At 53.4% G+C, this 18,392-nt stretch overlaps 6 protein-coding genes across 6 annotated transcripts; 2 read left to right on the plus strand and 4 right to left on the minus strand.

Moving 5' to 3' along the window:
- Window positions 1-284: 284 nt before the first annotated feature.
- B0T26DRAFT_750045 (uncharacterized protein) lies at window positions 285-2,477 on the minus strand (the record flags this gene model as incomplete). The annotated part of the gene is made up of 3 exons (XM_060445176.1): window positions 285-1,411; window positions 1,492-1,886; window positions 1,948-2,477. The coding sequence occupies 3 exons, from the start codon at window positions 2,475-2,477 to the stop codon at window positions 285-287; spliced, it is 2,052 nt and encodes a 683-aa protein (XP_060298599.1).
- Window positions 2,478-3,660: 1,183 nt separating this feature from the next.
- On the minus strand, window positions 3,661-5,469 carry B0T26DRAFT_750046 (amino acid permease-like protein; the record flags this gene model as incomplete). Its single annotated transcript, XM_060445177.1, has 3 exons — window positions 3,661-4,666; window positions 4,733-4,845; window positions 4,930-5,469. 3 exons carry the CDS (start codon window positions 5,467-5,469, stop codon window positions 3,661-3,663), a joined length of 1,659 nt encoding a protein of 552 aa, XP_060298600.1.
- Window positions 5,470-7,135: 1,666 nt separating this feature from the next.
- B0T26DRAFT_703571 (uncharacterized protein) lies at window positions 7,136-9,556 on the plus strand. The gene has a single exon (XM_060441674.1). The coding sequence runs from the start codon at window positions 7,565-7,567 to the stop codon at window positions 9,101-9,103; it is 1,539 nt and encodes a 512-aa protein (XP_060298601.1). The 5' UTR covers window positions 7,136-7,564; the 3' UTR covers window positions 9,104-9,556.
- Window positions 9,240-9,853, plus strand: B0T26DRAFT_228832 (uncharacterized protein). The gene is made up of 2 exons (XM_060433883.1): window positions 9,240-9,556; window positions 9,637-9,853. The coding sequence occupies exons 1-2, from the start codon at window positions 9,376-9,378 to the stop codon at window positions 9,762-9,764; spliced, it is 309 nt and encodes a 102-aa protein (XP_060298602.1). The 5' UTR covers window positions 9,240-9,375; the 3' UTR covers window positions 9,765-9,853.
- Window positions 9,854-14,343: 4,490 nt separating this feature from the next.
- Window positions 14,344-15,182, minus strand: B0T26DRAFT_600180 (uncharacterized protein; the record flags this gene model as incomplete). Its single annotated transcript, XM_060435714.1, is given in 2 exon segments — window positions 14,344-14,911; window positions 14,929-15,182. Coding segments are annotated over 2 exon segments (822 nt in total), but the record flags the coding sequence as incomplete, so codon positions are not given.
- Window positions 15,183-17,218: 2,036 nt separating this feature from the next.
- B0T26DRAFT_674357 (uncharacterized protein) lies at window positions 17,219-17,717 on the minus strand (the record flags this gene model as incomplete). The annotated part of the gene is made up of 2 exons (XM_060439703.1): window positions 17,219-17,509; window positions 17,595-17,717. The coding sequence occupies 2 exons, from the start codon at window positions 17,715-17,717 to the stop codon at window positions 17,219-17,221; spliced, it is 414 nt and encodes a 137-aa protein (XP_060298604.1).
- Window positions 17,718-18,392: the final 675 nt, after the last annotated feature.

Below are 18,392 nucleotides of genomic sequence, written 5' to 3' on the forward strand. Positions count from 1 at the left end.
CAGTAGTAAACGATAAAAGATGGTGAGCAGCATCATTGATTTTTGCAGCGGCAGAAACGACTGGAATTGTAGATAGGTATATATCTATGTTCAATCATCATCAATCGTGTCTCGTCAAACATTTCGGCTTCAATCATGGCGGGCGTGCGTGCGTGCAAGTGAGCGAGAGTGCGTTTATGTGTGCTTGCAAGTAGTGAGCGACAGTGCGTTTTATGCGTGCTTGCGTTCCAAGAATCGAAAGCGACTGTCCGAAATAAAAAGAAAAACCCGATCCGCTCGCCATCTCAAGCCGCAGCACCAGCCGCAGGAGTAGTCTTGCCCACCTGCGAGACTCTACACAGCCGGCCGTTCTGGCTGCGCGGGTAGCCGTCGAGGGTCCTGACCTCCCAGGCATCGCTACCGACGGTGGTCTGGGCCCAGAAGACGCCCCAGGGGTCGCGGCGGCGCTTGATGGCGAGCAGGCGCGGGTAGTTTGCGCCGTAGAAGGCCTGCTGCCAGTCGGGCTCTCCGGGGTCGGCCTCGTTCATGTACGCACCGGCGCCAGGGCTGACAGCACGCCACACGCGCATGTACGCCTGGATGCGCGCCTCCTCGTCGCGCGCTGCCTGCGCCGTCAGCCCCGCCGGCTGCGACGTGATGAGGATGGCGTGCAGCACCGCCTCGCGCCACGCTGGGTTGACCGCGGCGGTCCGGCCGGGGTAGCCCGCTATGGCGGCAGTCGGCCCGATGGAGAGCCCGTGGAAGATGTATCGGCCGTCCTCGACGGCGCTGCGGATCGCAGCCATGGTCGACTCGAAGATCGGGTCTGTCGCCCAGTTCGCCCGCGGGAACAGCCGGCTGCGATACCGTGTTGCTGAGAGCGGTGAGGCGGGGAGCGCGGTGAGGCTGGTCACGCTGGCCGGCCCGGAGTAAGGTGTGCTCTGGATATCGGCCCGCCGTAGCGTGATGTGGCCCAGACCAGGCACCGCGGCGAATGACGCGTAGAGGGGCGCGAGCAGCGTGGCGACTTGATCGACCGTGCGGTTGGGAAAAGTGATCCCGACACGGTAGGTAAAGCCGAGGGTGCCGATACTGCTGCTATTGCCAGGAACGGTGCCGTTGCCAGGAATGGTGCCGTTGACGGGAACCAAGGTGCCGTTGGCCGGAACTGGGCTGGCGGTCAGCGGATATAGATACTCCCAGTCTGTGCCTCTGCCATCAACAATCGTTCTCTTGAAGCGGAAGTACACGCCAAGCGCTTTCCAAAACAGTGCCGTGTCGTTGACGTAAAAGGTTCCACTGTTGACAGGTGCAAAAAGCGCTCGAGTGTTTGTATCAGCTGGAGGCCGGCACGCGATGCTCAATGATGTGCGAACTAGGTTGATGGGCGGGTAAACTTTGACGACAATCGAGGTAACGACTCCGTAGGTGCCTTCAGAAAATTGTTAGAAAAAAAAGAAGAGAATTGAGAAGTAGAATAGTGCGTGGGGAAATTTGCCATCGTTGACTTACTTCCACCGCCGCCGCGCAGGGCGAAAAACAGGTCCTCATTTTCCTCGGCGCTCGCAACCAGAAATCTCCCATCGGCAGTCACGACGTGAATCTCAAGGGCCTGGTCAGCCCCGAGGCCGTAGAACGACGCCACATTACCGTGGCCGCCCGAGGCGAACCAGCCGCCGTTGCCTCCCACTGTGAGAACGCCGGCGGCTGCGATGGTGAGATTGCCGTACTGGTACATGTAGTTGAAGAGCTCCCACGTCTCGAGCCCAGACCCAAAGTGCGCCGCCATTCCCGAGTAGTTGCCCTTGGTGTACCGCTGCAGGAACTGGAACTCCTTCAGGTGGTGCGTCCAGATGCTCAGCGATCCGGCGCCGGCCGACCGTCCACCAAAGTCATGTCCAGTGTTCCTGCGGGCATGAGGTGTCTGTTTAGCGTGAAGGTGTGAATGGAGCATTAGTAGTCACGTACTTAATAATCAGCCGAATGTTGTTGTTGCGTGCAAAGTTGACGGCCAACTGCACGTGCTTGACGGACGTGGCGTTCACGACATAAACGGGGAACCCGCCTTGGGTGCAGGTTCCGGTGGCGTTCAAGGCCGGTGGACAAGTATTTCCCTGTGGCCACTGCGTCAGCACCGTCACGGGGTCATCGAGGTAAAAGTGGTTGTTAGTAGCATTCGTGACAAGAAATCTGCATTTAGCCGCATCGTAGTTGGGGCCAACGTAGCAAGCAGCCGCCGGCGGGAGGGGCTTGAGGAGGGCTCCGCCGAGCGTCTGGTTGAAACTGCGCCAGTCGCTGTCACTGGGCCAGTCGTCGCTCCCCGGGAACGCTCTGCACTCCGTCTCGGGCGGTGGGCTTTGGCCAAAGACGAGAGCACTCTCGTCTCGTTGGGCGAAGCGGACGGCGGGGTTGGCTGCAGCATGCTTGCTCTCGAGCTGCACCGACTCGAAGTCGAGAAGAGAGCCTTGAACAATTTGAGCCAACAGAGCCGCGCGCATCGCAGCGAAAAGAAGGGTCGACCCCATCTGTAACCTAAGAGCAAATGTGGTGGGTGTCCGCTTGTAGATGCGTATCTTCGTCTTTCTGTCGTGTCTTTGCAAGTCTGTGGTGGCGGGAAAACTCTCATTGCCTCCCACCATCACCAGGCAGTGGCACACCCTACCTACTTGTAGATGCCATTCTTATGACGCGATTCGACCCGCTGTGGTAATGGTACGACCCTGGATATCCGAGTCTGGGCCCCAATGTCACTCTTGGTCAGCGGCAACTGCAAGTTTCGGCGCTTTGGCAAGCACGAAGCAACCTCGCTGGCGACAAAGATTTGTTTGTTTGGTGACACCACAGGCAACCAAACACTCGGCTCGATCCGATGTGGTAGGGTCTGCCGAACAACAACAACTATAGAAGGGCTTGTATTATGGGCCCTGGTTCTAGACCGTCGTCCTTCGTATCCGCAGTCTTGGGAAGCCCCTGCAGATCTCGGTAAAACCCAGACTGCCGTTTTCGCATTGAGCCTGGCGGGACGATCCGGGACTTACCAAATCATTGGCGCGGAGGCTTCCCGAGCCTGCCATGACGTAAACAAACGACTGTTAACGGCAGGCTTATCGCCAATATAGGTGCATGACGAACGACTTACCAATTGCTGGACTTGGGAAAATCTCCCGCATTCCCTACGTCGTGGCGCATCTTAACCGCGATTGCGTCTTGGCGATAGCCTCAATTGGCCTTTTCGAGTACCAAGACTCATTGCCATGGAGACGGCCGTGTATAAAATCCGCCGTATAACCCCACAAGGCCTCGACGGCTCGACTTTCAGGACAGCGCTTATCGCAGGCTGAAGAACTTCACCTATACAAGTGCGGCATATTGTCCTCGCTCACGTCAGTCGGCCCAGGTCACGAGGTTGCACCTCGTTCAGGCCACGCGTTACGAAAACGAACACCCGCAGGCAGGGGGCTTTATGTGTCGCCGAATAAGATGCGGGTGTCACATCGGCCGCCGATAATAGGTGATGACCAAGCAAAGGCGCAGCGGCAGCGAAGCGACAAATATGCGCGAAAACAATGGGTCGTTAGCGAAACTGTGAGCTGACATGGACGGCTCATATGGTCATACAAATGCTGCTCTCATTAGATAAACCACGAATACGATAAACCAAGAATAAGGGGTATCAACTTTCTAAATACTACGCCAAACCTTGACATACCACGGGAGGTTAGCCTGTGACGCCGAAACCTCCTTTGCCTCCTCGAGATCCCTTCGGCGGCCGGACTGGAGGTCCATCTCCTGCACCTTCCAAAACTTCGTCTTGTTTATCAGTTTGTAGCCAAAGTAGATGACCGGGAAAAGCGGAAGCAGGATATAGGCGTCTACAAAGTCGCCGGCCACGAAGGGGGCGAAGGTCGACCACCCCTGAATGAGGGCCAGGAAGATGTTGGCACCCAGGCCAAAATATGCGTTCCAGGGATACCACAACGACTTGAAGGGTAGCTCCTCGGCGCTATGGCCTTGAGCCTTCCAGCTAGCTCGGAATCTAATGTGGATGAAACTGATGGATCCCCATACGAGGAATGTGGAGACGCCGCTCAAGTTGACAATGTAGCTGTATGCCTTGCTAGCGCCGGTGCTCACGTTCATCATGCTGAGGGCGCCGCAGAGGTTGGTCAGGACGATAGCGGGGATGGGTACTCCGCGTCGGTCGGTCCAACCAAGGAACTTGGGCGCCTTCCGGGACTGGGCCATGAACAAGAGCGTGCGGCTGCCAATGTAGATGGAGCTATTTACAGCGCTCAGGCATGTTACAAAGATGAAGGCGTTGATCAGATGCACGCCATTCTCCCAGCCTGCATTTTGCAGGGCGACCGTCATAGGGCTGCGAAGCGCACGGCTTGCCCCGCCCACAAGGCCTGTCGCGTTGGCAGGGCACGTCAGGCCGAAAAAGAAGGCGCTGCCCATGTAGACGACGATGATGCGGACAAAGACCTGGCGGATGGCCTTGGGCACTGCCACACCGGGGTTCTTGGTCTCGGTAGCGGCCACGGCCACGGACTCACAACCGGCGTAGAAGGTGCTGCAAAAGACAAAGACGGATGCCACACCCTTGAAGCCGTCAACAAAGGCCCCGGGGTCGTTCCAGTAGCTGAAGCCAATGGCCTGCGCACCCTTGACGCCGCCTGCAGCATAACTGCGCGTGAAAGCGTTAGAAAGACTGGTGGACACATGTCGAGGTCAATTGGACAGCAATTCTTACACGATGCTAAAGAGGAAGTAGGCAATCAGGCCGACGAGCTTCAGGAGCGCCAACCAGAACTCGGCTTCGCCAAACGCCTCAACTCCGAGGAGTTGGAAGCCCAAGAATATAAACTAGCCACAAAAACTGTCAGAAACGGGCCGAGCTAGAGATTTGCCCGGGGTTTGCCGGCGCAATCAGGAACATCTTGGACTCACCCAAAAGATCAAAAAGTAGCCATACAGGGGCAGCTTGTCGCTCCAGAAGACCAAAACGCTGGAGGTGACGTTGTACTCGTTGGCCAGGACGGCAACCCAGATGATGTAGTAGTTCCAGCCGACGGCGACGCCAAAGGCCTTGTCGACGAAGCGGTCGCCGAGGTCGGTGAAGGCGCCGCCGCTGGGGTAGAGCGTCGTGAGCTCGCCGAGACTCTGCATGATGGAGAAGGCCAGGATGCCGATGACGCCGAAGCCGATGATGAGCGACGCGGGGCCGCCCGAGCTGAGCGCGCCGCCCGACCCGACGAGCAGGCCGGGCCCGATGATGCCGGCCAGAGCCATCATGGACAAGTGGCGAGTCTTGAGGCCGCGCTTGACGCCGCTGTGCGGGTCGATGGCGCGGAAGTCGCCCGTCTCCTCGGCCCCCGGCCCTGTCGCATACGCCCGGCTCTCGCCGGCGCCGACATACCTGCCTGTCACGGACAGCTCGTCATCCTTCCTCAGGCCCGGTTCTGGGTGGTTTTGGTTGTGGTACGACATGGCGGCTAGCGGGGTGCCCGCAGTGCAGCGGGGTGGGCTACCAGTCGGTTCGCGATCGAGGACGAGGGAGGCAGCAGCACCTCGGTTGTGGACTTGTGGTGGAACCGTGAGCCCTCTTCTAGGTAGGCTGGGTTGGAATGCGTTAGGAGGCACAAACGGAAGGAAGGATTTCTTAAGAACTAAGGTAGTAGAGGGTATGGGTCCAAGGCAATGCAGCGCATACGCTTTATTATGGATCTCGTGCGAGGCAGGCACCAGACAGGCAACACCGCTGCAAAGCTTTTCGGGTCCCCACCATCTGCAAGTTGCTGCAGCTCAACCCACACTTTCCAGCGGTACTGGAGAAAGAGCGCAGCCATATCGGGCATCGTTAGTCGGTTCTGGGAGGAGCTACTTGGTGTATCGAGTTTAGGTTGAGGGAAGTCGCAAGGATAACTTTTCGCGTGGCAACCGCCCCCCGCATGGCACTAACAGTTTTAGTGGCCATCCAAGCGTGGCACTGTTAGTGCATCCGACGTTTTCATCAGATTGGCAGTCGATCGCGCCATTCATGCCGTGGCACGCCAAGAAAGCCATCCCACGCTTATTACAGCTGCAGGCAACTGGCACGTGCGCATTTTCCGATTAGCGCACTGGCGGTGACATAATGGGATCCGCAAAGTTGTTACCCAATTTGCACAGGGTGATCGTCAACCGGGCCCCAGGTTCTTAAAGGTAGGCGGCTGTATTTATCAGATTCTCATCTTCAGGACCTTTCACCGTGAGATGGAGGTTCGAGAAACTCCTCTTTCTTCCGGAAACGTCACGCAATTGACTCATTGAGAGACACCACTGACACCATCCGATCACTCGGAATTAAACGAGAACAAAGGTTACCGATGTGTTGAAAGTTGGGCTTTCGCTGCCAGGCTTTATCTCTCGAGAATCCGAAAAGGATGGAAGGAATCCCTGGTTATGGAAGCACACCCGTTTTTTTTTTCATCTCACACATTAAGGTACAGAGCTAAACTGTTGGAATCACCAGGTAACGGTACTGGAAACAACAGGGCGTGCTGCACGCCGAAAGCTGGTGGTTCAAGTGATGGTCATTGTTGTCTATGTCTATCTAGAAGAAAGAGGTGGCCGTAGGCCACTTATATGGAATCGGGACCCCTACGCCTCCACCGCCACCTGTGTGGCTGATGAATGCGTTGCTACAGCCACCTCTATGTGACTGGAATGCGCGTTGTTCCAACATAAACCTAAATCGAAGAATTACAATCACCTTCATTTTTAAGAGACTTTTCTATGGAGTTTGTGTTATATAAAACGCACTGAGTCTAATTAAGTCGCCATCCATGTAATTATACTGTGATGTAATTAATTGAAGGTGAAATTTGTTAACGTATTTGATAAGCGAGTTAGCCATGATAAGCAAGTTAGCCACCTTAACGAGACCGGGTAGCGTGCGCAGCCAAATGCGATAAGAAATTGATAAGATCACTAACAATTTACTAACATCTTTTTGCTTGTGCCCCACCAAATCTCGTTAAGGTGGCCAACTCGCTTATCATGGCTAACTCGCATATCATGAACGTTAGTGCTTATAAATTCTCAAGACTGTAAGGCTAATTTGTGAGCTGTAACTGAACATATACTGAAATTAAGGTAATGACTCGAGCGACTAGCCCGTCTCCGCCGGTTTAGGGCTGACACGGTTTCCGTCTGAAGAGTGCACAAAATTCGTTGAGTGGCGCCCTTTTGTCCCCCGCCCCGCCTTCCTTCTTTTCTTGTTCTTTTGTATCTTCGTTCTCCCTTATTCTTTTCGTTTCGTCTCGCCCTGTCCCATTCTCCCTTTCTCTATTTTCTGGCAACCTGCACGCTAATACCAGATGGAAATAAAACCCCCTTTGTCGCCCGCGCGCCCTGTCTTTCTTTACCTATGACAGAATAGTAGGCCCAGCACCCAGGCTGATTCCGGATCCGTCACGATAAACTCCTGGCTTTATAACGCGCCTCTGTTATTTAACCCAGTCAAGAAACTACCAAGCATGTCGCGACATCGCGCATCTGGTAAACCAGCCCCTATTCTACTGCATTTACCAGAAAGAAAAACATGGCCGAGAAAAAGAAGCAGCCCACGTGGCGGGATGTATGGACTCCGAGCCTCGCCGCTGACTTCGGTAGTGGAACCGGATCAGCCATTTGGGGCGGGAATGCCCGGCCAAGCTTGCAATCATTGCAAAACTTCTTCCTGCCCAATCACGACGCTGTCGACGTCAGATATGAGGACCTATTCGACGCGGACGACGGCAAGATTAACACAGAATTTGATACTGGGAATTTTGAAGCCGAGTCATTCGTCGAGCTCAACTACGCTCGCGTCTGGCACGGTGAAATCGAGTTCGACACCGACCCGACCGTGCAGTACGTTGGAGACCGAGAACGATGGCGCCACGGTTTGCTTATGGAAGGGCACAACGGGCTCGGCGGCTGCCGACGCCACGAAACGCTTGTTGACGAGGCCTTGTTCACGTTTGCGAACCGACTGATACTCAACATCAACAAAGTCGCCAAAATCCTCCCAATCGGCGCCGCCGGGAACTACTTCATCCTGCCCATTGCCTACATGCTCAAGCAGCCCTGGCCGGGCGAGGTACCCAAGCCTCAACACAGAGACCATATGGTGGTGCCACTCTTAAACACAAATATTGAAGAAAGCACTCTGGGCCCCCTTTTCAGTCTCGAAAAGAGATTCAACGACGCGCTATTTACCCTCCACATTGTCCACTTCTATTGCGGAGTCAATAGCAAGCATAAAAAAAAGGGAGTCGAGTTGGCGCACTACGCACTTATAATTCGGCAAAGAAACACAGGGGACACGTTCTATCTAGACTCGATTTCGGAGGGGAGGCCTCAGCGCGGCGATGTTGCAAAGATGATGTTGGACAAGTTGCTGGAGGATTCGGGCATTCCTGCAAATAATGACAGGCACCACAGGGTCATCGCCGTCTGGCCACAGCATGATGAAGTCAGCTGCGGGCTCCACGTCATTGCCAACATGATCGCCTTCCTCGAGATGGGTGTGCTGGGCTGGGACAGGATTCCGCGCTGGCAGGACAAGCGCGGCCACGGAGACCCGGTTAAAATGATCAGGCAGCTCACGACCTCGCTGCACTATATCTGGGGCCTCAAGCGGAGTGGTTTCGACAAAATCAACCTGGGGCCCAGGCCTGAGGAATGGCAAATGGAGGACACACCCAGCGATCTCCCAAAGGAGAGCGAAGCAGCCATTACCGTCAGAGAGGCGAGAAAAGAAGCAACAGAAAAAGAAGACGCCGTACGAGAAGTAGAAGAGGCGTTAAAAGCATCATCAAAGACAAAATCCAAGTCCAAGACAGGCAACAAGAGAAAACGCGAAGACGATCCCGCTCCCGACGAGGACGACAAAGACGGCGGGAATCCTGACGACCCCAAGGACAATCCCAAAAACCAGCCAAAGCCCAGGGGTAGGCTCAAAAAGAGTCCCAAGACCGCCGCTGCCACCAAGACCGCCACTAAGGCCGCTCCCAAGGCCGCCCCCCAGGCCGCCGCCGCTCCAACCAGGAGCAACGCCGGCCGTGAAGTAAAGAAACAGATCAACTACAAGTCCTGAGGCTGGCGCTAGCGTTGGTGCGGCGGAGTGGAGGGGACGCGCGAACTTTGTAAGTCTTCAAAGCATGTATTGACCGAACTATATTATCTATTCGTGCTTGCATTTCTGTTCTTTTTTTTTCCTTTTCCTTCCGATTCTTGCATTGCTTCTCTTTTCGCGCTGGGGCATGTTCCATGGTTTCTTTCGTCCAGGGGCTGCTTGCTGGTTGCTATTACATAGCATCTTAGGTTTGTGTCCTGGATTACCGGGCCAAGCTGGCATGGGCGTTGGACATGCTGGTGTGGATACCAGTTGCTCGCAATTTCGATTGTTTCCTGTCTTCGGTGTCACTTGATGCCTGTTTCTTTCTTACAGGTCTTGTTCTTTGTGATAATTACATGCAGGGTGCATTTCTCGTCTACTTTTTTGTGCTTTTTCTAAAATTCTGGCTGGCTTGGTGGATGATTACAGTGGGTTAGCTTGTTTGCAATTATTACACTGAATGGTTAGCTGCTGTTCTCCGCTCTTTCCCTGTCGCTAATCTGTCAAGGAAGAACAAAGCGAAAAAAAAGTGTCACAAAGAAAACTTGCTAGCCAGTTTTACTTCAAGTGCTCGTCAAGGCTACAAAACGCCCTGATCAAGAGGGAGGAGTTTGCCTCTGCAATTACGGTGTTTTTGTAGCCTTAACGAATAGTGCGTCCCCTGCATCTTACACCCACGTGTTTTATGACGTTCGTTCTCCTGCAGCGCAATGCCAATTTAGTGCGACGGCCAGTCAGTCAACTGCATCTCCTGAAACAAATGAAACCCAATCACGAAAACTGAAATCGGGGGCCAGTGGGCTTCTGGGGTTGATATATGGGTCATCATCAAGTTCGCCCACAGGCCTTTTGTCCTCGTCTTGACCTCAGCAAAACCTCGAATCCAGATCCTAATAACAACAAAGCCAACACCTGCAAACCGTGCAAGCATACGCAAATAAAGAGATACGTTAAATTTTTTCTAAAGAAGGCAGACTCGAAGTGTCAAATATGTAATAAGATGATAAGGCCTGCACAAAAACAGTCAGTCGCCGAGACACTCAACCGACCAGCACAGCCGTCCGAGCAAGAGATTAATATTCTACCTAGAGTATCTGTGTCGCTGTTTGGGGTGCTGTTTTTGGCAGTCCAGACCTACCAATTTCGGCACCCAAAACACCGAGAAGTACATTTTTGGCGGAGCATATGTACTTCTCGAAGTCTACTGTACACGCACAGTACGCTGAGCACGCACAACGCTGCGGCACAGCTCAGACGCTCGCTACTAGCAGAAATGCGCCCGGATCCAGGATTTTGGTAGCCAGAGGAGAATGGCAAGAATGGCAAGAAAGTAGTTAAGGTCGGCTATGCTACTGTGGTCTCCTGTTTTGTCAATCACATCCGCCGAGATCAGCTTCGAGACGTGTTTTTCGTTAGTTCTCGTGAGAGTGCTAGTGTGGCTTTGCGGAATGCACCTGTAACTAGGAGGTATCTATGGAGCAATGCCTAACAAGAGCAGAATCGGCTATTAAACTCCCCTGTCAAACTCTGCCCAAAGATGCCTTGGGGCCCAGCTGCCCTTCCACCTTCCTTCATCCCCTTCCTCTTGCTTCCAATCGATATCCAGGTCCTTGAATTGTTTCTTTAGACCTCGCTGACGGCTTCGCTCGGTGTATATCGATAGTTGTTTCTTCATACGTATACTTATTCTCCTGGAAATTTATCGTCGCCTTTCTGAAAGGTTTCAAGTCGTGCCTGGAAGTTGACCTTCCAAAACCGCTCAGAGCAAGGGTGTCACTGTTGTTAGTATAACTACAAGCGAGGTGCCGTAGGCACTAACTAGGCGATTTGAAACGTGAGCGACTTGAGAGTAACTGAGCAACTGAGTGACTAGCTGGCTAAGTGACGATGGAACTAATTATTGCAATAAGTTGAACTGCTGGAGATCTAGCTACATATGATACTTCTGGGTAGAGAAGCCTGCTAGTTAATAATATCTGTTGGAATCACCAGGTACCGGTACTGGAAACAACAGGGCGTAACTGCACGCCGAAAACTGGTGGTTCAAGTGATGGTTGTTAGATGTCTGCGGCTAGAAGAAAGAGGTGGCCGTAGGCCACTTATATAGAATTTGGGACCCCTGCGCCTCCACCGCCACCTGTGTGGCTGGAATGCGCGTTGTTCCAACAGTATCCTTGCTCAAATCTGCCCACTGCCCACTGCCCACGAGACCATCCCATACCCAGTCCGGGCACTTGCACACATGAATTCACGTGACTACGCGGACACTTCGTATATCTATCTAACTATAGCTCCTCCTATTGGGAGCTTCTCCCTCTCGCGCAACATCAGACAGTAAGTTAGGTGGGGGGGTAAGCGAACACTACTGATTTAGAACATTCTGTATAAGCAGGAGTCCCAACTAACCCTCCAACAAAAGAAAGGGTGATCTTTTTATTTACAAAACTTCAATACAATCTTTGATATCCTCTGAATCATCCGCTTCTTCCGCATCTTCTAAAACCTCTGCTGCACGCCCTACAGCTCTCTGGGCCTCACGAATAGTCTGAATATTCGCAAAGGTGGTATTTGGATCTTCTTCAACCTTCTTCTTCTTTCTGGCTCTTATTGATTCGAGAGTGTGTTCTAGACCTTCAATCTTTCGCTTCCTAATAGCCAGTTCAAAGGCCTGTTTATCCAAAGCCTTACCAATCTTTCTGAGGAAGAGCTTATCCGCTGGCATTGCTTTGATGATGCGTGCGAACTTCTTTGCCTGCTCAACGTAATCACGTGCCTTTCTAGGAGTCCTCCACTGCACCCGATCGTCTCCATAATCCTCCAGGATTGGCATACGGAGTGTGCGAACCTCTGGGGTAACTATAGTAGTTCTTAAGGGGCGTGAAGTATTAGAATTCTTGAGGAAGAGTGGGCTTCTTAGCGGTTTGTTGACATTCAAGGGCCAAAGGCCTGATGCCTTCCATCCTGACTTAGCATTACTCTTAGTAATTGCCTCTGTGCGTGAAATCTGGTAGCATTCCAGAAACGCACGTTTTCCGGCTACAGAAGAGTCGTCAAAGGCGTTAGCAAGAAGGTCCTCAAGCCGTCTGCGATAAAGTCGTTTTAGGGGGCCAAATATGGCCAAATCTAGGGGTTGGAGGACATGGGAAGTATGGGGAGGCAGATAAATAATGTGAATATTGTTTGTGAATGCCTCCCACATATAATCGGCAGTTGTATGGCTGCCATGGCCATCAATAATAAGGAGTCGTTTCTCAGAGGAGTTTGCTGGCTTGGTGAGAGAAATGAACACATTTTTTAACCATTTGAGGCTTGTCTCATCGGTAGTCCATCCTTTCTCAGTTGCTGTAAAGAACCAATCCTGAAATGGCTTCATATCCAAAGGAAACCATTGTTGTTGAACGCTTTTCCCCTTAAAAATGACCAAAGGAGGAAGGCAACGGCCAGCTGCTGAGATGCATTCGACAAAAGTGGTCCAAGTGCGGGTTCCAGGCTGTTTTTTTTGAAGCGCCTTAAAGGCACGGCTTCCAATGACAAGGCCGTTGGTTCCTCTGCCTTCCATAATACCAGATTCGTCCTTGTTCCAGCGATTCTCTGGCTTAATCGCCTTGATAGCTGGTGTTTGGAAATGGTTGAACCAAGGTCGAATTGTTGACTCTGTAGCGCAGTTGACGCAGACCGAATCGACTCTCTTGGCCCTCTGAGTCTTCAAAATTCGATTGCGGTTAAGAAAGGCACGGCACCACCCCTTTCCAAGTGGTAAGGAGTCCCCCCTTTCAGCTAGAATACGGCGTGCAAGCTCCCTGATCTGTGCATGTGTAGGGGGCAATCCTAAATCTTGTTGAAGAAGAATCCATTCGACTAAACGATCCTCTTGGGTCTGTGTAAGCCTTTGCTCATCTTGATGAGCAACATTTCGAGGTAGGGAGCCATGTAGACGGCCATAAAGGGTGGAGGGTGGAACGTTCCATTTTCGCGCGACTTTGCGTAATCGATGTGTTCTGACGGCTTCCTCGCAAGCCTTGCGAAGGTCTTCTTCTGTATATGAAACCATTGTCAAGAGAAGAATAAAACGAATTGAAGATGAAGAGAATTGGAAAAGAATTGGTTGAGTTATGGGCTTTTTATATAAGAGGGTTGGTTGTGTTCCTCGCTTATCTACAATGTTCTGGATCAGTGGCGTTCGCTTACTCCCCCACCTAACTTATCCTCCAATCGTGAGGTGCAGCGCGGTAGGCCGGGGGGGAGCCAACGGAGCGCGCCCAATCGTACCAAGGGGCACGCGTATTGATTCTTCGATACATTAGTTAGATGTTTCCGTTCTCTGAATAAGATAACCTGGTCAATTTGGAATCCAGGCTCCGAGCTGCACCTAGTATATCTCAGAAACCTAGCCCCAGATACGATATTTCCTGAAGCCGGGACCACGGCCGCAAAGCCGTTCTTTGGTTTTTCAAATTGCGTATCGACCGCGAGCCCCCTTTAGCCGCCTTGTCGTTGGTAGCGGTCTAGGAAAGGCGCGAGCGTTGTGGGTATTGGCGCACACATAGATTGAAGGGAACGAGTTCCCGAAGCAGCAAACTTTGACGGAACACCTGGCTACTTTTAGCGCACATGTGCACGGGCCGTACCCTCGAACCGGGATCGAGGCCTGGGAGATACGCCGGGAAACCGGGCCTTGGGGACGTAGGATCCCCTTGTTAGGGCGAGGGAACGAAAGCACAGGAGAGGGGGGGCGAATACTTGCGTTGTCTGGCATCCCACTCCAAATAGTCTGCTGTGGTTCCATGAGACGACTTGCTGTGTTCCTGGACGATGCTGCTTGCGGAATCATCTAGGCATGGCGAAGAGCGAGTCGACTTACGACGCTCCCCAGACAATCGTGGAGGTGTCGGCGCGTAGGATGGCCTTGCTTGGCCATGGCTTTTGTGGCGATGGGAGCTCGACCGGCGACCGTGCTCGCTAGCGTCTTAGGATGTGTTGTCGTCAGCGTCGACGAAGCTCTGAGGGTGGGAAGTTTGGGCGCTACGGACGTCTTGTGAGGTCGTCTCATCCAATCCCCGGCAAGGCCCGTCTGCAGCACGTGTTTGGGCCTGTGAATTGCCGGATCTGCTGCTGTTTCTGCGCGACGAGGATTTCTGCTTGTCGCTGGCCACGGAACCATCAAACGGTGGTGGGCGAGACTTCGCCGTCTCGGAAGCGCTCTTCCTTTTTTCCTCAAGGATGATATCTAAGGCGTCCCCAATCCGCGTCAGACGCCCATCCTTTCCCCAATCAAGAATGTTTCGCACATGATTGCGAAAGTTCTTAAAATGCTCTGGGCTTGACAACAGGAAAGCATCAACCCGCTGGAGATAATAGTTCAAATTACCTTCCTTCCACGAGATATACAGCTGGGCAACATTATTATCTATAGCAATGCAATAGGCCAAGTTGTCGACACTCTGTGCGCTGTACTCTCGAAGTGAGGTGTTCAACTGCTCGACAGCGTTGAGGCAGGCTGCTGAAGCGCCCGCACACTGATTTGTGGCAACCCAGAGGTCACCTCGCGTACCTCCGGCGGCTTTGAATTCGATGGCGAAGAAGGGAAACCGAAGGCCCTGTGACGTTGCCGCCGAATGGTGTGGGATTTTTGGATGGAGTGTAGCTTGAGCCAGTAATTGTGGCTGTGTAAACGCCGCATTAGGGTTCCCCGAGTACCCATACAACCTGTCTGGTTCGGGTTGAGTAACTCTGTACGGACTAACAGGATTGGAGGGGACGAGATGCTGCGACATGAGAGCGCTGGAGCTGCTCATCAAACCCACGGCAGGTCCATAGGCCGGGTCAGTTTGCTGTTAGGAAATATTGTATCGTTAAGGAAGGTCACCACGTCGTCCTCGTCGCATCCCTCTGCAAGAAGGTCCAGGTGGCCCACGACCTGGTTCATTTCATCGGATGACAGCCCCGGGGAGTCCCGCTTGGCGCGTACTGTATCCATGTGGCTGGATACAACGTCTGGCAACGGGGCAGCAGACGGTTGAATGTAAATATTGTTGAGTGCCAAGTTGTTCTGGCGGTACATTCGATGTCGAACACCAGAAGATGGACTAGAAGTACCAGATGCGCCGGCGGCAGAGAACCGACTGTAGTTATTGTCTGTACTGGGTCGACGGTGCCGCGACCCTGTAGAATCCGGCGTGGGCGGCACCGTAAACCCGTCGGCATCCCGTGTGTAACCCATCTCCGGCGCCGATCTCGTGAGCTGCCTCGAAACGGGGTCGTCGTCCGAATGGTAAAGATGCCTATCCGACCGGCAGCGTTTCTCTTGGTCTGATCTAATAGACTGGAGCCACTCGGACACAAAGGTTTGGAGAGACTCGGGACGGGGATGCGGATGGACTGGGTCGACGAAGTCCTTGAGGAACGAGGCGTATGGCCGCTTGGGCGGCCTAGGCTCTGGCTGTTGTAGATTCGTCTGCATACCTTGTCCGCCTGTTCTGCTTTCTCGACTCTAGGCTGTTGTGCGTCCGTTCGCGTTAATCGGGCACTCTTCGCCGGCAACGGATCGCTCTCGAGTGTCGCGTCGAGTTGCCTCTTCGCCGTCGGTACGGGCGCCGCGTCTTTGGTGAGGCCCTCGTTCACTGAAGATTGCTCTCGATGGCTCTGCGGAAGCCCTGTACTTGATAAGTTAACAATCGTCCGCTTCCACGAAACCTGTTGATGACTGGCCTGCACCCTTGTCTGCAGCGGCGTCCAGCAGCTTCGCGGTTTGGAGGGTCTACAGAGAGCAGTATGACTGCGCCCTAGAAAATCCACCGTCATAGTGAGGAACTAAATTCCACTAGCGCGTAGGCTAGCCGACAGAAAGGCCTGCAGAGGCGTTCGCAGAAGATGTTTTTCGGGTCTGGTCTCGGTGCCGCAAGAGTCCGGCTTTAGGCAGCAGGTCGTGAACGGTGCAGGGCAGTGTAGCCTACCAGTCACGGACTCGACGCTTCTGACCTTCATTTGCTGTGACCGATGGATCGTCCCCAGTGAAGTTTGACATTGCCAATGATTCGCTAGACTTTGCGATTCACGACCATGCCAACAGATCACGGCACGCAAACGGGGTGGACTGGGGCGACACCGCCCCACCCCACTTTGTGAGGTGTCAAGGGTTCGATTTACCGTGCCAGGGAGCTATGGCGCGTGTACAGCACCTCACGCCGTGGGAGGGGATGATTTAAGGTTGAGAGCGACCCCAGCCTCCTACTTAGGGCGGTACTTCAACGGGGCGTTCACTGCGGAGCCGGCGTCTCGGCCTCTAGCCTCCTATCCGCTGAACATGTTCGCGCTGCAGTGAATCCTTCTGAGCCGTGACGTCCAATCAACCTGCATCTATTCCGTTGTGGGGGCCGCTTTCATGCGGCTCGACCCTGGAGACCCGCTCTTTGCGCTGGATCGAACTATGAGCCCTTCCCCAAAAGCACCTACGGCTTAGGCCCGGCCTTTATCCGGTGAGACTTGCTGTAAGTTTGAGTCCATCCAGCACAAGCTAACGGCGAAGAGAGTCCGACGCAATCGGGACATAGGGTGTACGACAAAGGTACGGAGTGCACTTGCGCAGTTTACCATGCACCTTTAATGCTATCAGTCGTGACCAGGCGGCAGCCCCTGAATCGCTATTGGTCTGCAGAGGACGCTCTAGAAGCTCATAAGTGAGATCAGCTTGCCTGGAACTGGGCTGCTGGGGCTGCTGAGTATGTGACCGCCAAGTGCGCCGAGTATGGGACCGCCGAGTGTGCCGAGTATGCCGCCGTCGGCACCGTCAAGGCTTGCTAGCTGCCAGGATTTGGCTCCAGATGTAGAGCTGCGTTTCTATGCCGCTCATGGCGGTGGAGAATGCAGTGTTACTTGGCAGGACTCCATCGTTCTCGCACTGCCTTCGCTGACAGTTAAGGCGCTCACAGGTTCAGCTTTGCCGTGGGCCATCAAAATATGGAGGAAATAATCGAGAGAAAGGAGATATCCACTAGTCAGCATCTTAGCAGCAAACTCGATTGATTACTCTTCATAGCTACGCTCATACTTCGCTCTTCCCCACCAGGCCCGATCCTGTGCCTCCATAAAATCATCCTAGGTCGGGTAATCTAGGGCGACACGTAAATCTTTTTTCTGCATGTCTGGAGCATCCAAAGGGAGCGGCTTCCGCTCCCATGGGTCGCGATAGATACCGGTACTACCGATTGGCTCCTCTGGGTCAATGCAGCGCACCTTGTTCTTATCGCCCAGAATAGGTAACGGACAGGACGTCGATGCCGGGTTGGACAGGAGAAAATCTAGGAGTTGCTGCTTCTGGCTAGCGAGCAGTTGGTAGATACAGTAGGTCACATTATATCGGTCGGAGTGAAAAAAGATGGCGCTGGACTAAAAGGGCTGGTTAGCTAACAGAATCTTCAGTCAAGATATCAACAATCTGGGATAGGTGAGCTCTGTGATCTCTATCGAGTACGTTGGACACTGCGCGGATGAAGAGAGCACGGTGTTTGTCGTCCAAGTTCTCAATCGACAGCTTGCTGAGCTCGTCGACATCATCCGGCTTCCTCAGATCAACAGCTCCCTTTTCTTCTGCCATGATTGTGAGATGACTTCTGAGCGTGTGCGAAGGTTTGGTTGTGTGAACTCATTAAGACCTACCTGCTCTGACCGGATGCCGAGCAGAGCCTCATGATTGGTGAGACTTCTGCCTGCTGGGCCACGTTAGATGCGCTTGCCGCCGATTGGCGGCGGCATTGGCTCGGAGATTTGGCGGTCTCAGAATTTGCTGCGCTGGCGAACACGAGGCAGTATATTCTCAATGCTAGGCTGCAGTCTCCTGCATACAGCAGACATGACGTGCCGATATGTGTGTCGCGGAGCCGCATGTACCCTGGGAATTGGGTGGTTGATGGTTGTTGGTGGCTCGCGCTGGCAGTTTCTGCCTGGAGCATCTCGATTGCTGTTCCAAGATAGCCAATCAAGTCCCGTATGTCGCGGTTACGGAAATGGCGGGCAAGGCCAGACTGCATTCGAAAAACAACTCCTCAGCCTTGTCGCGTGTGTTGTTTTGTCCAAGCATTTCGAGAACTGGTGGCCAGCGCGGGTGGTTAGCGCCTGGGCTGCAGATTGCAGCCCAAACACGGTCCATCTGAATTCCGGGTGCTATTGCTTTTATACGTTCCTTACCCTCGTTTCTCTTCTCGTCTTTCTCACGTATTCGAACTCGTCTCCCTTCCTTTGTTCCTACCTTCGTCTAGGCTTTCAAATCTAA

Source organism: Lasiosphaeria miniovina (genome assembly GCF_030549165.1).
Source record: "Lasiosphaeria miniovina strain SMH2392-1A chromosome Unknown B0T26scaffold_3, whole genome shotgun sequence".
NCBI lineage: Eukaryota > Fungi > Ascomycota > Sordariomycetes > Sordariales > Lasiosphaeriaceae > Lasiosphaeria > Lasiosphaeria miniovina.

Coding starts and splice junctions, on each gene's coding strand:
- B0T26DRAFT_703571 (XM_060441674.1), top strand. CDS start 7,565: ATGGCCGAGAAAAAGAAGCAGCCCACGTGGCGGGATGTATGGACTCCG.
- B0T26DRAFT_228832 (XM_060433883.1), top strand. CDS start 9,376: ATGCTGGTGTGGATACCAGTTGCTCGCAATTTCGATTGTTTCCTGTCT. Junction 9,557..9,636: donor TTGGTGGATGATTACAGTGG/GTTAGCTTGTTT, acceptor CTGTCAAGGAAG/AACAAAGCGAAAAAAAAGTG.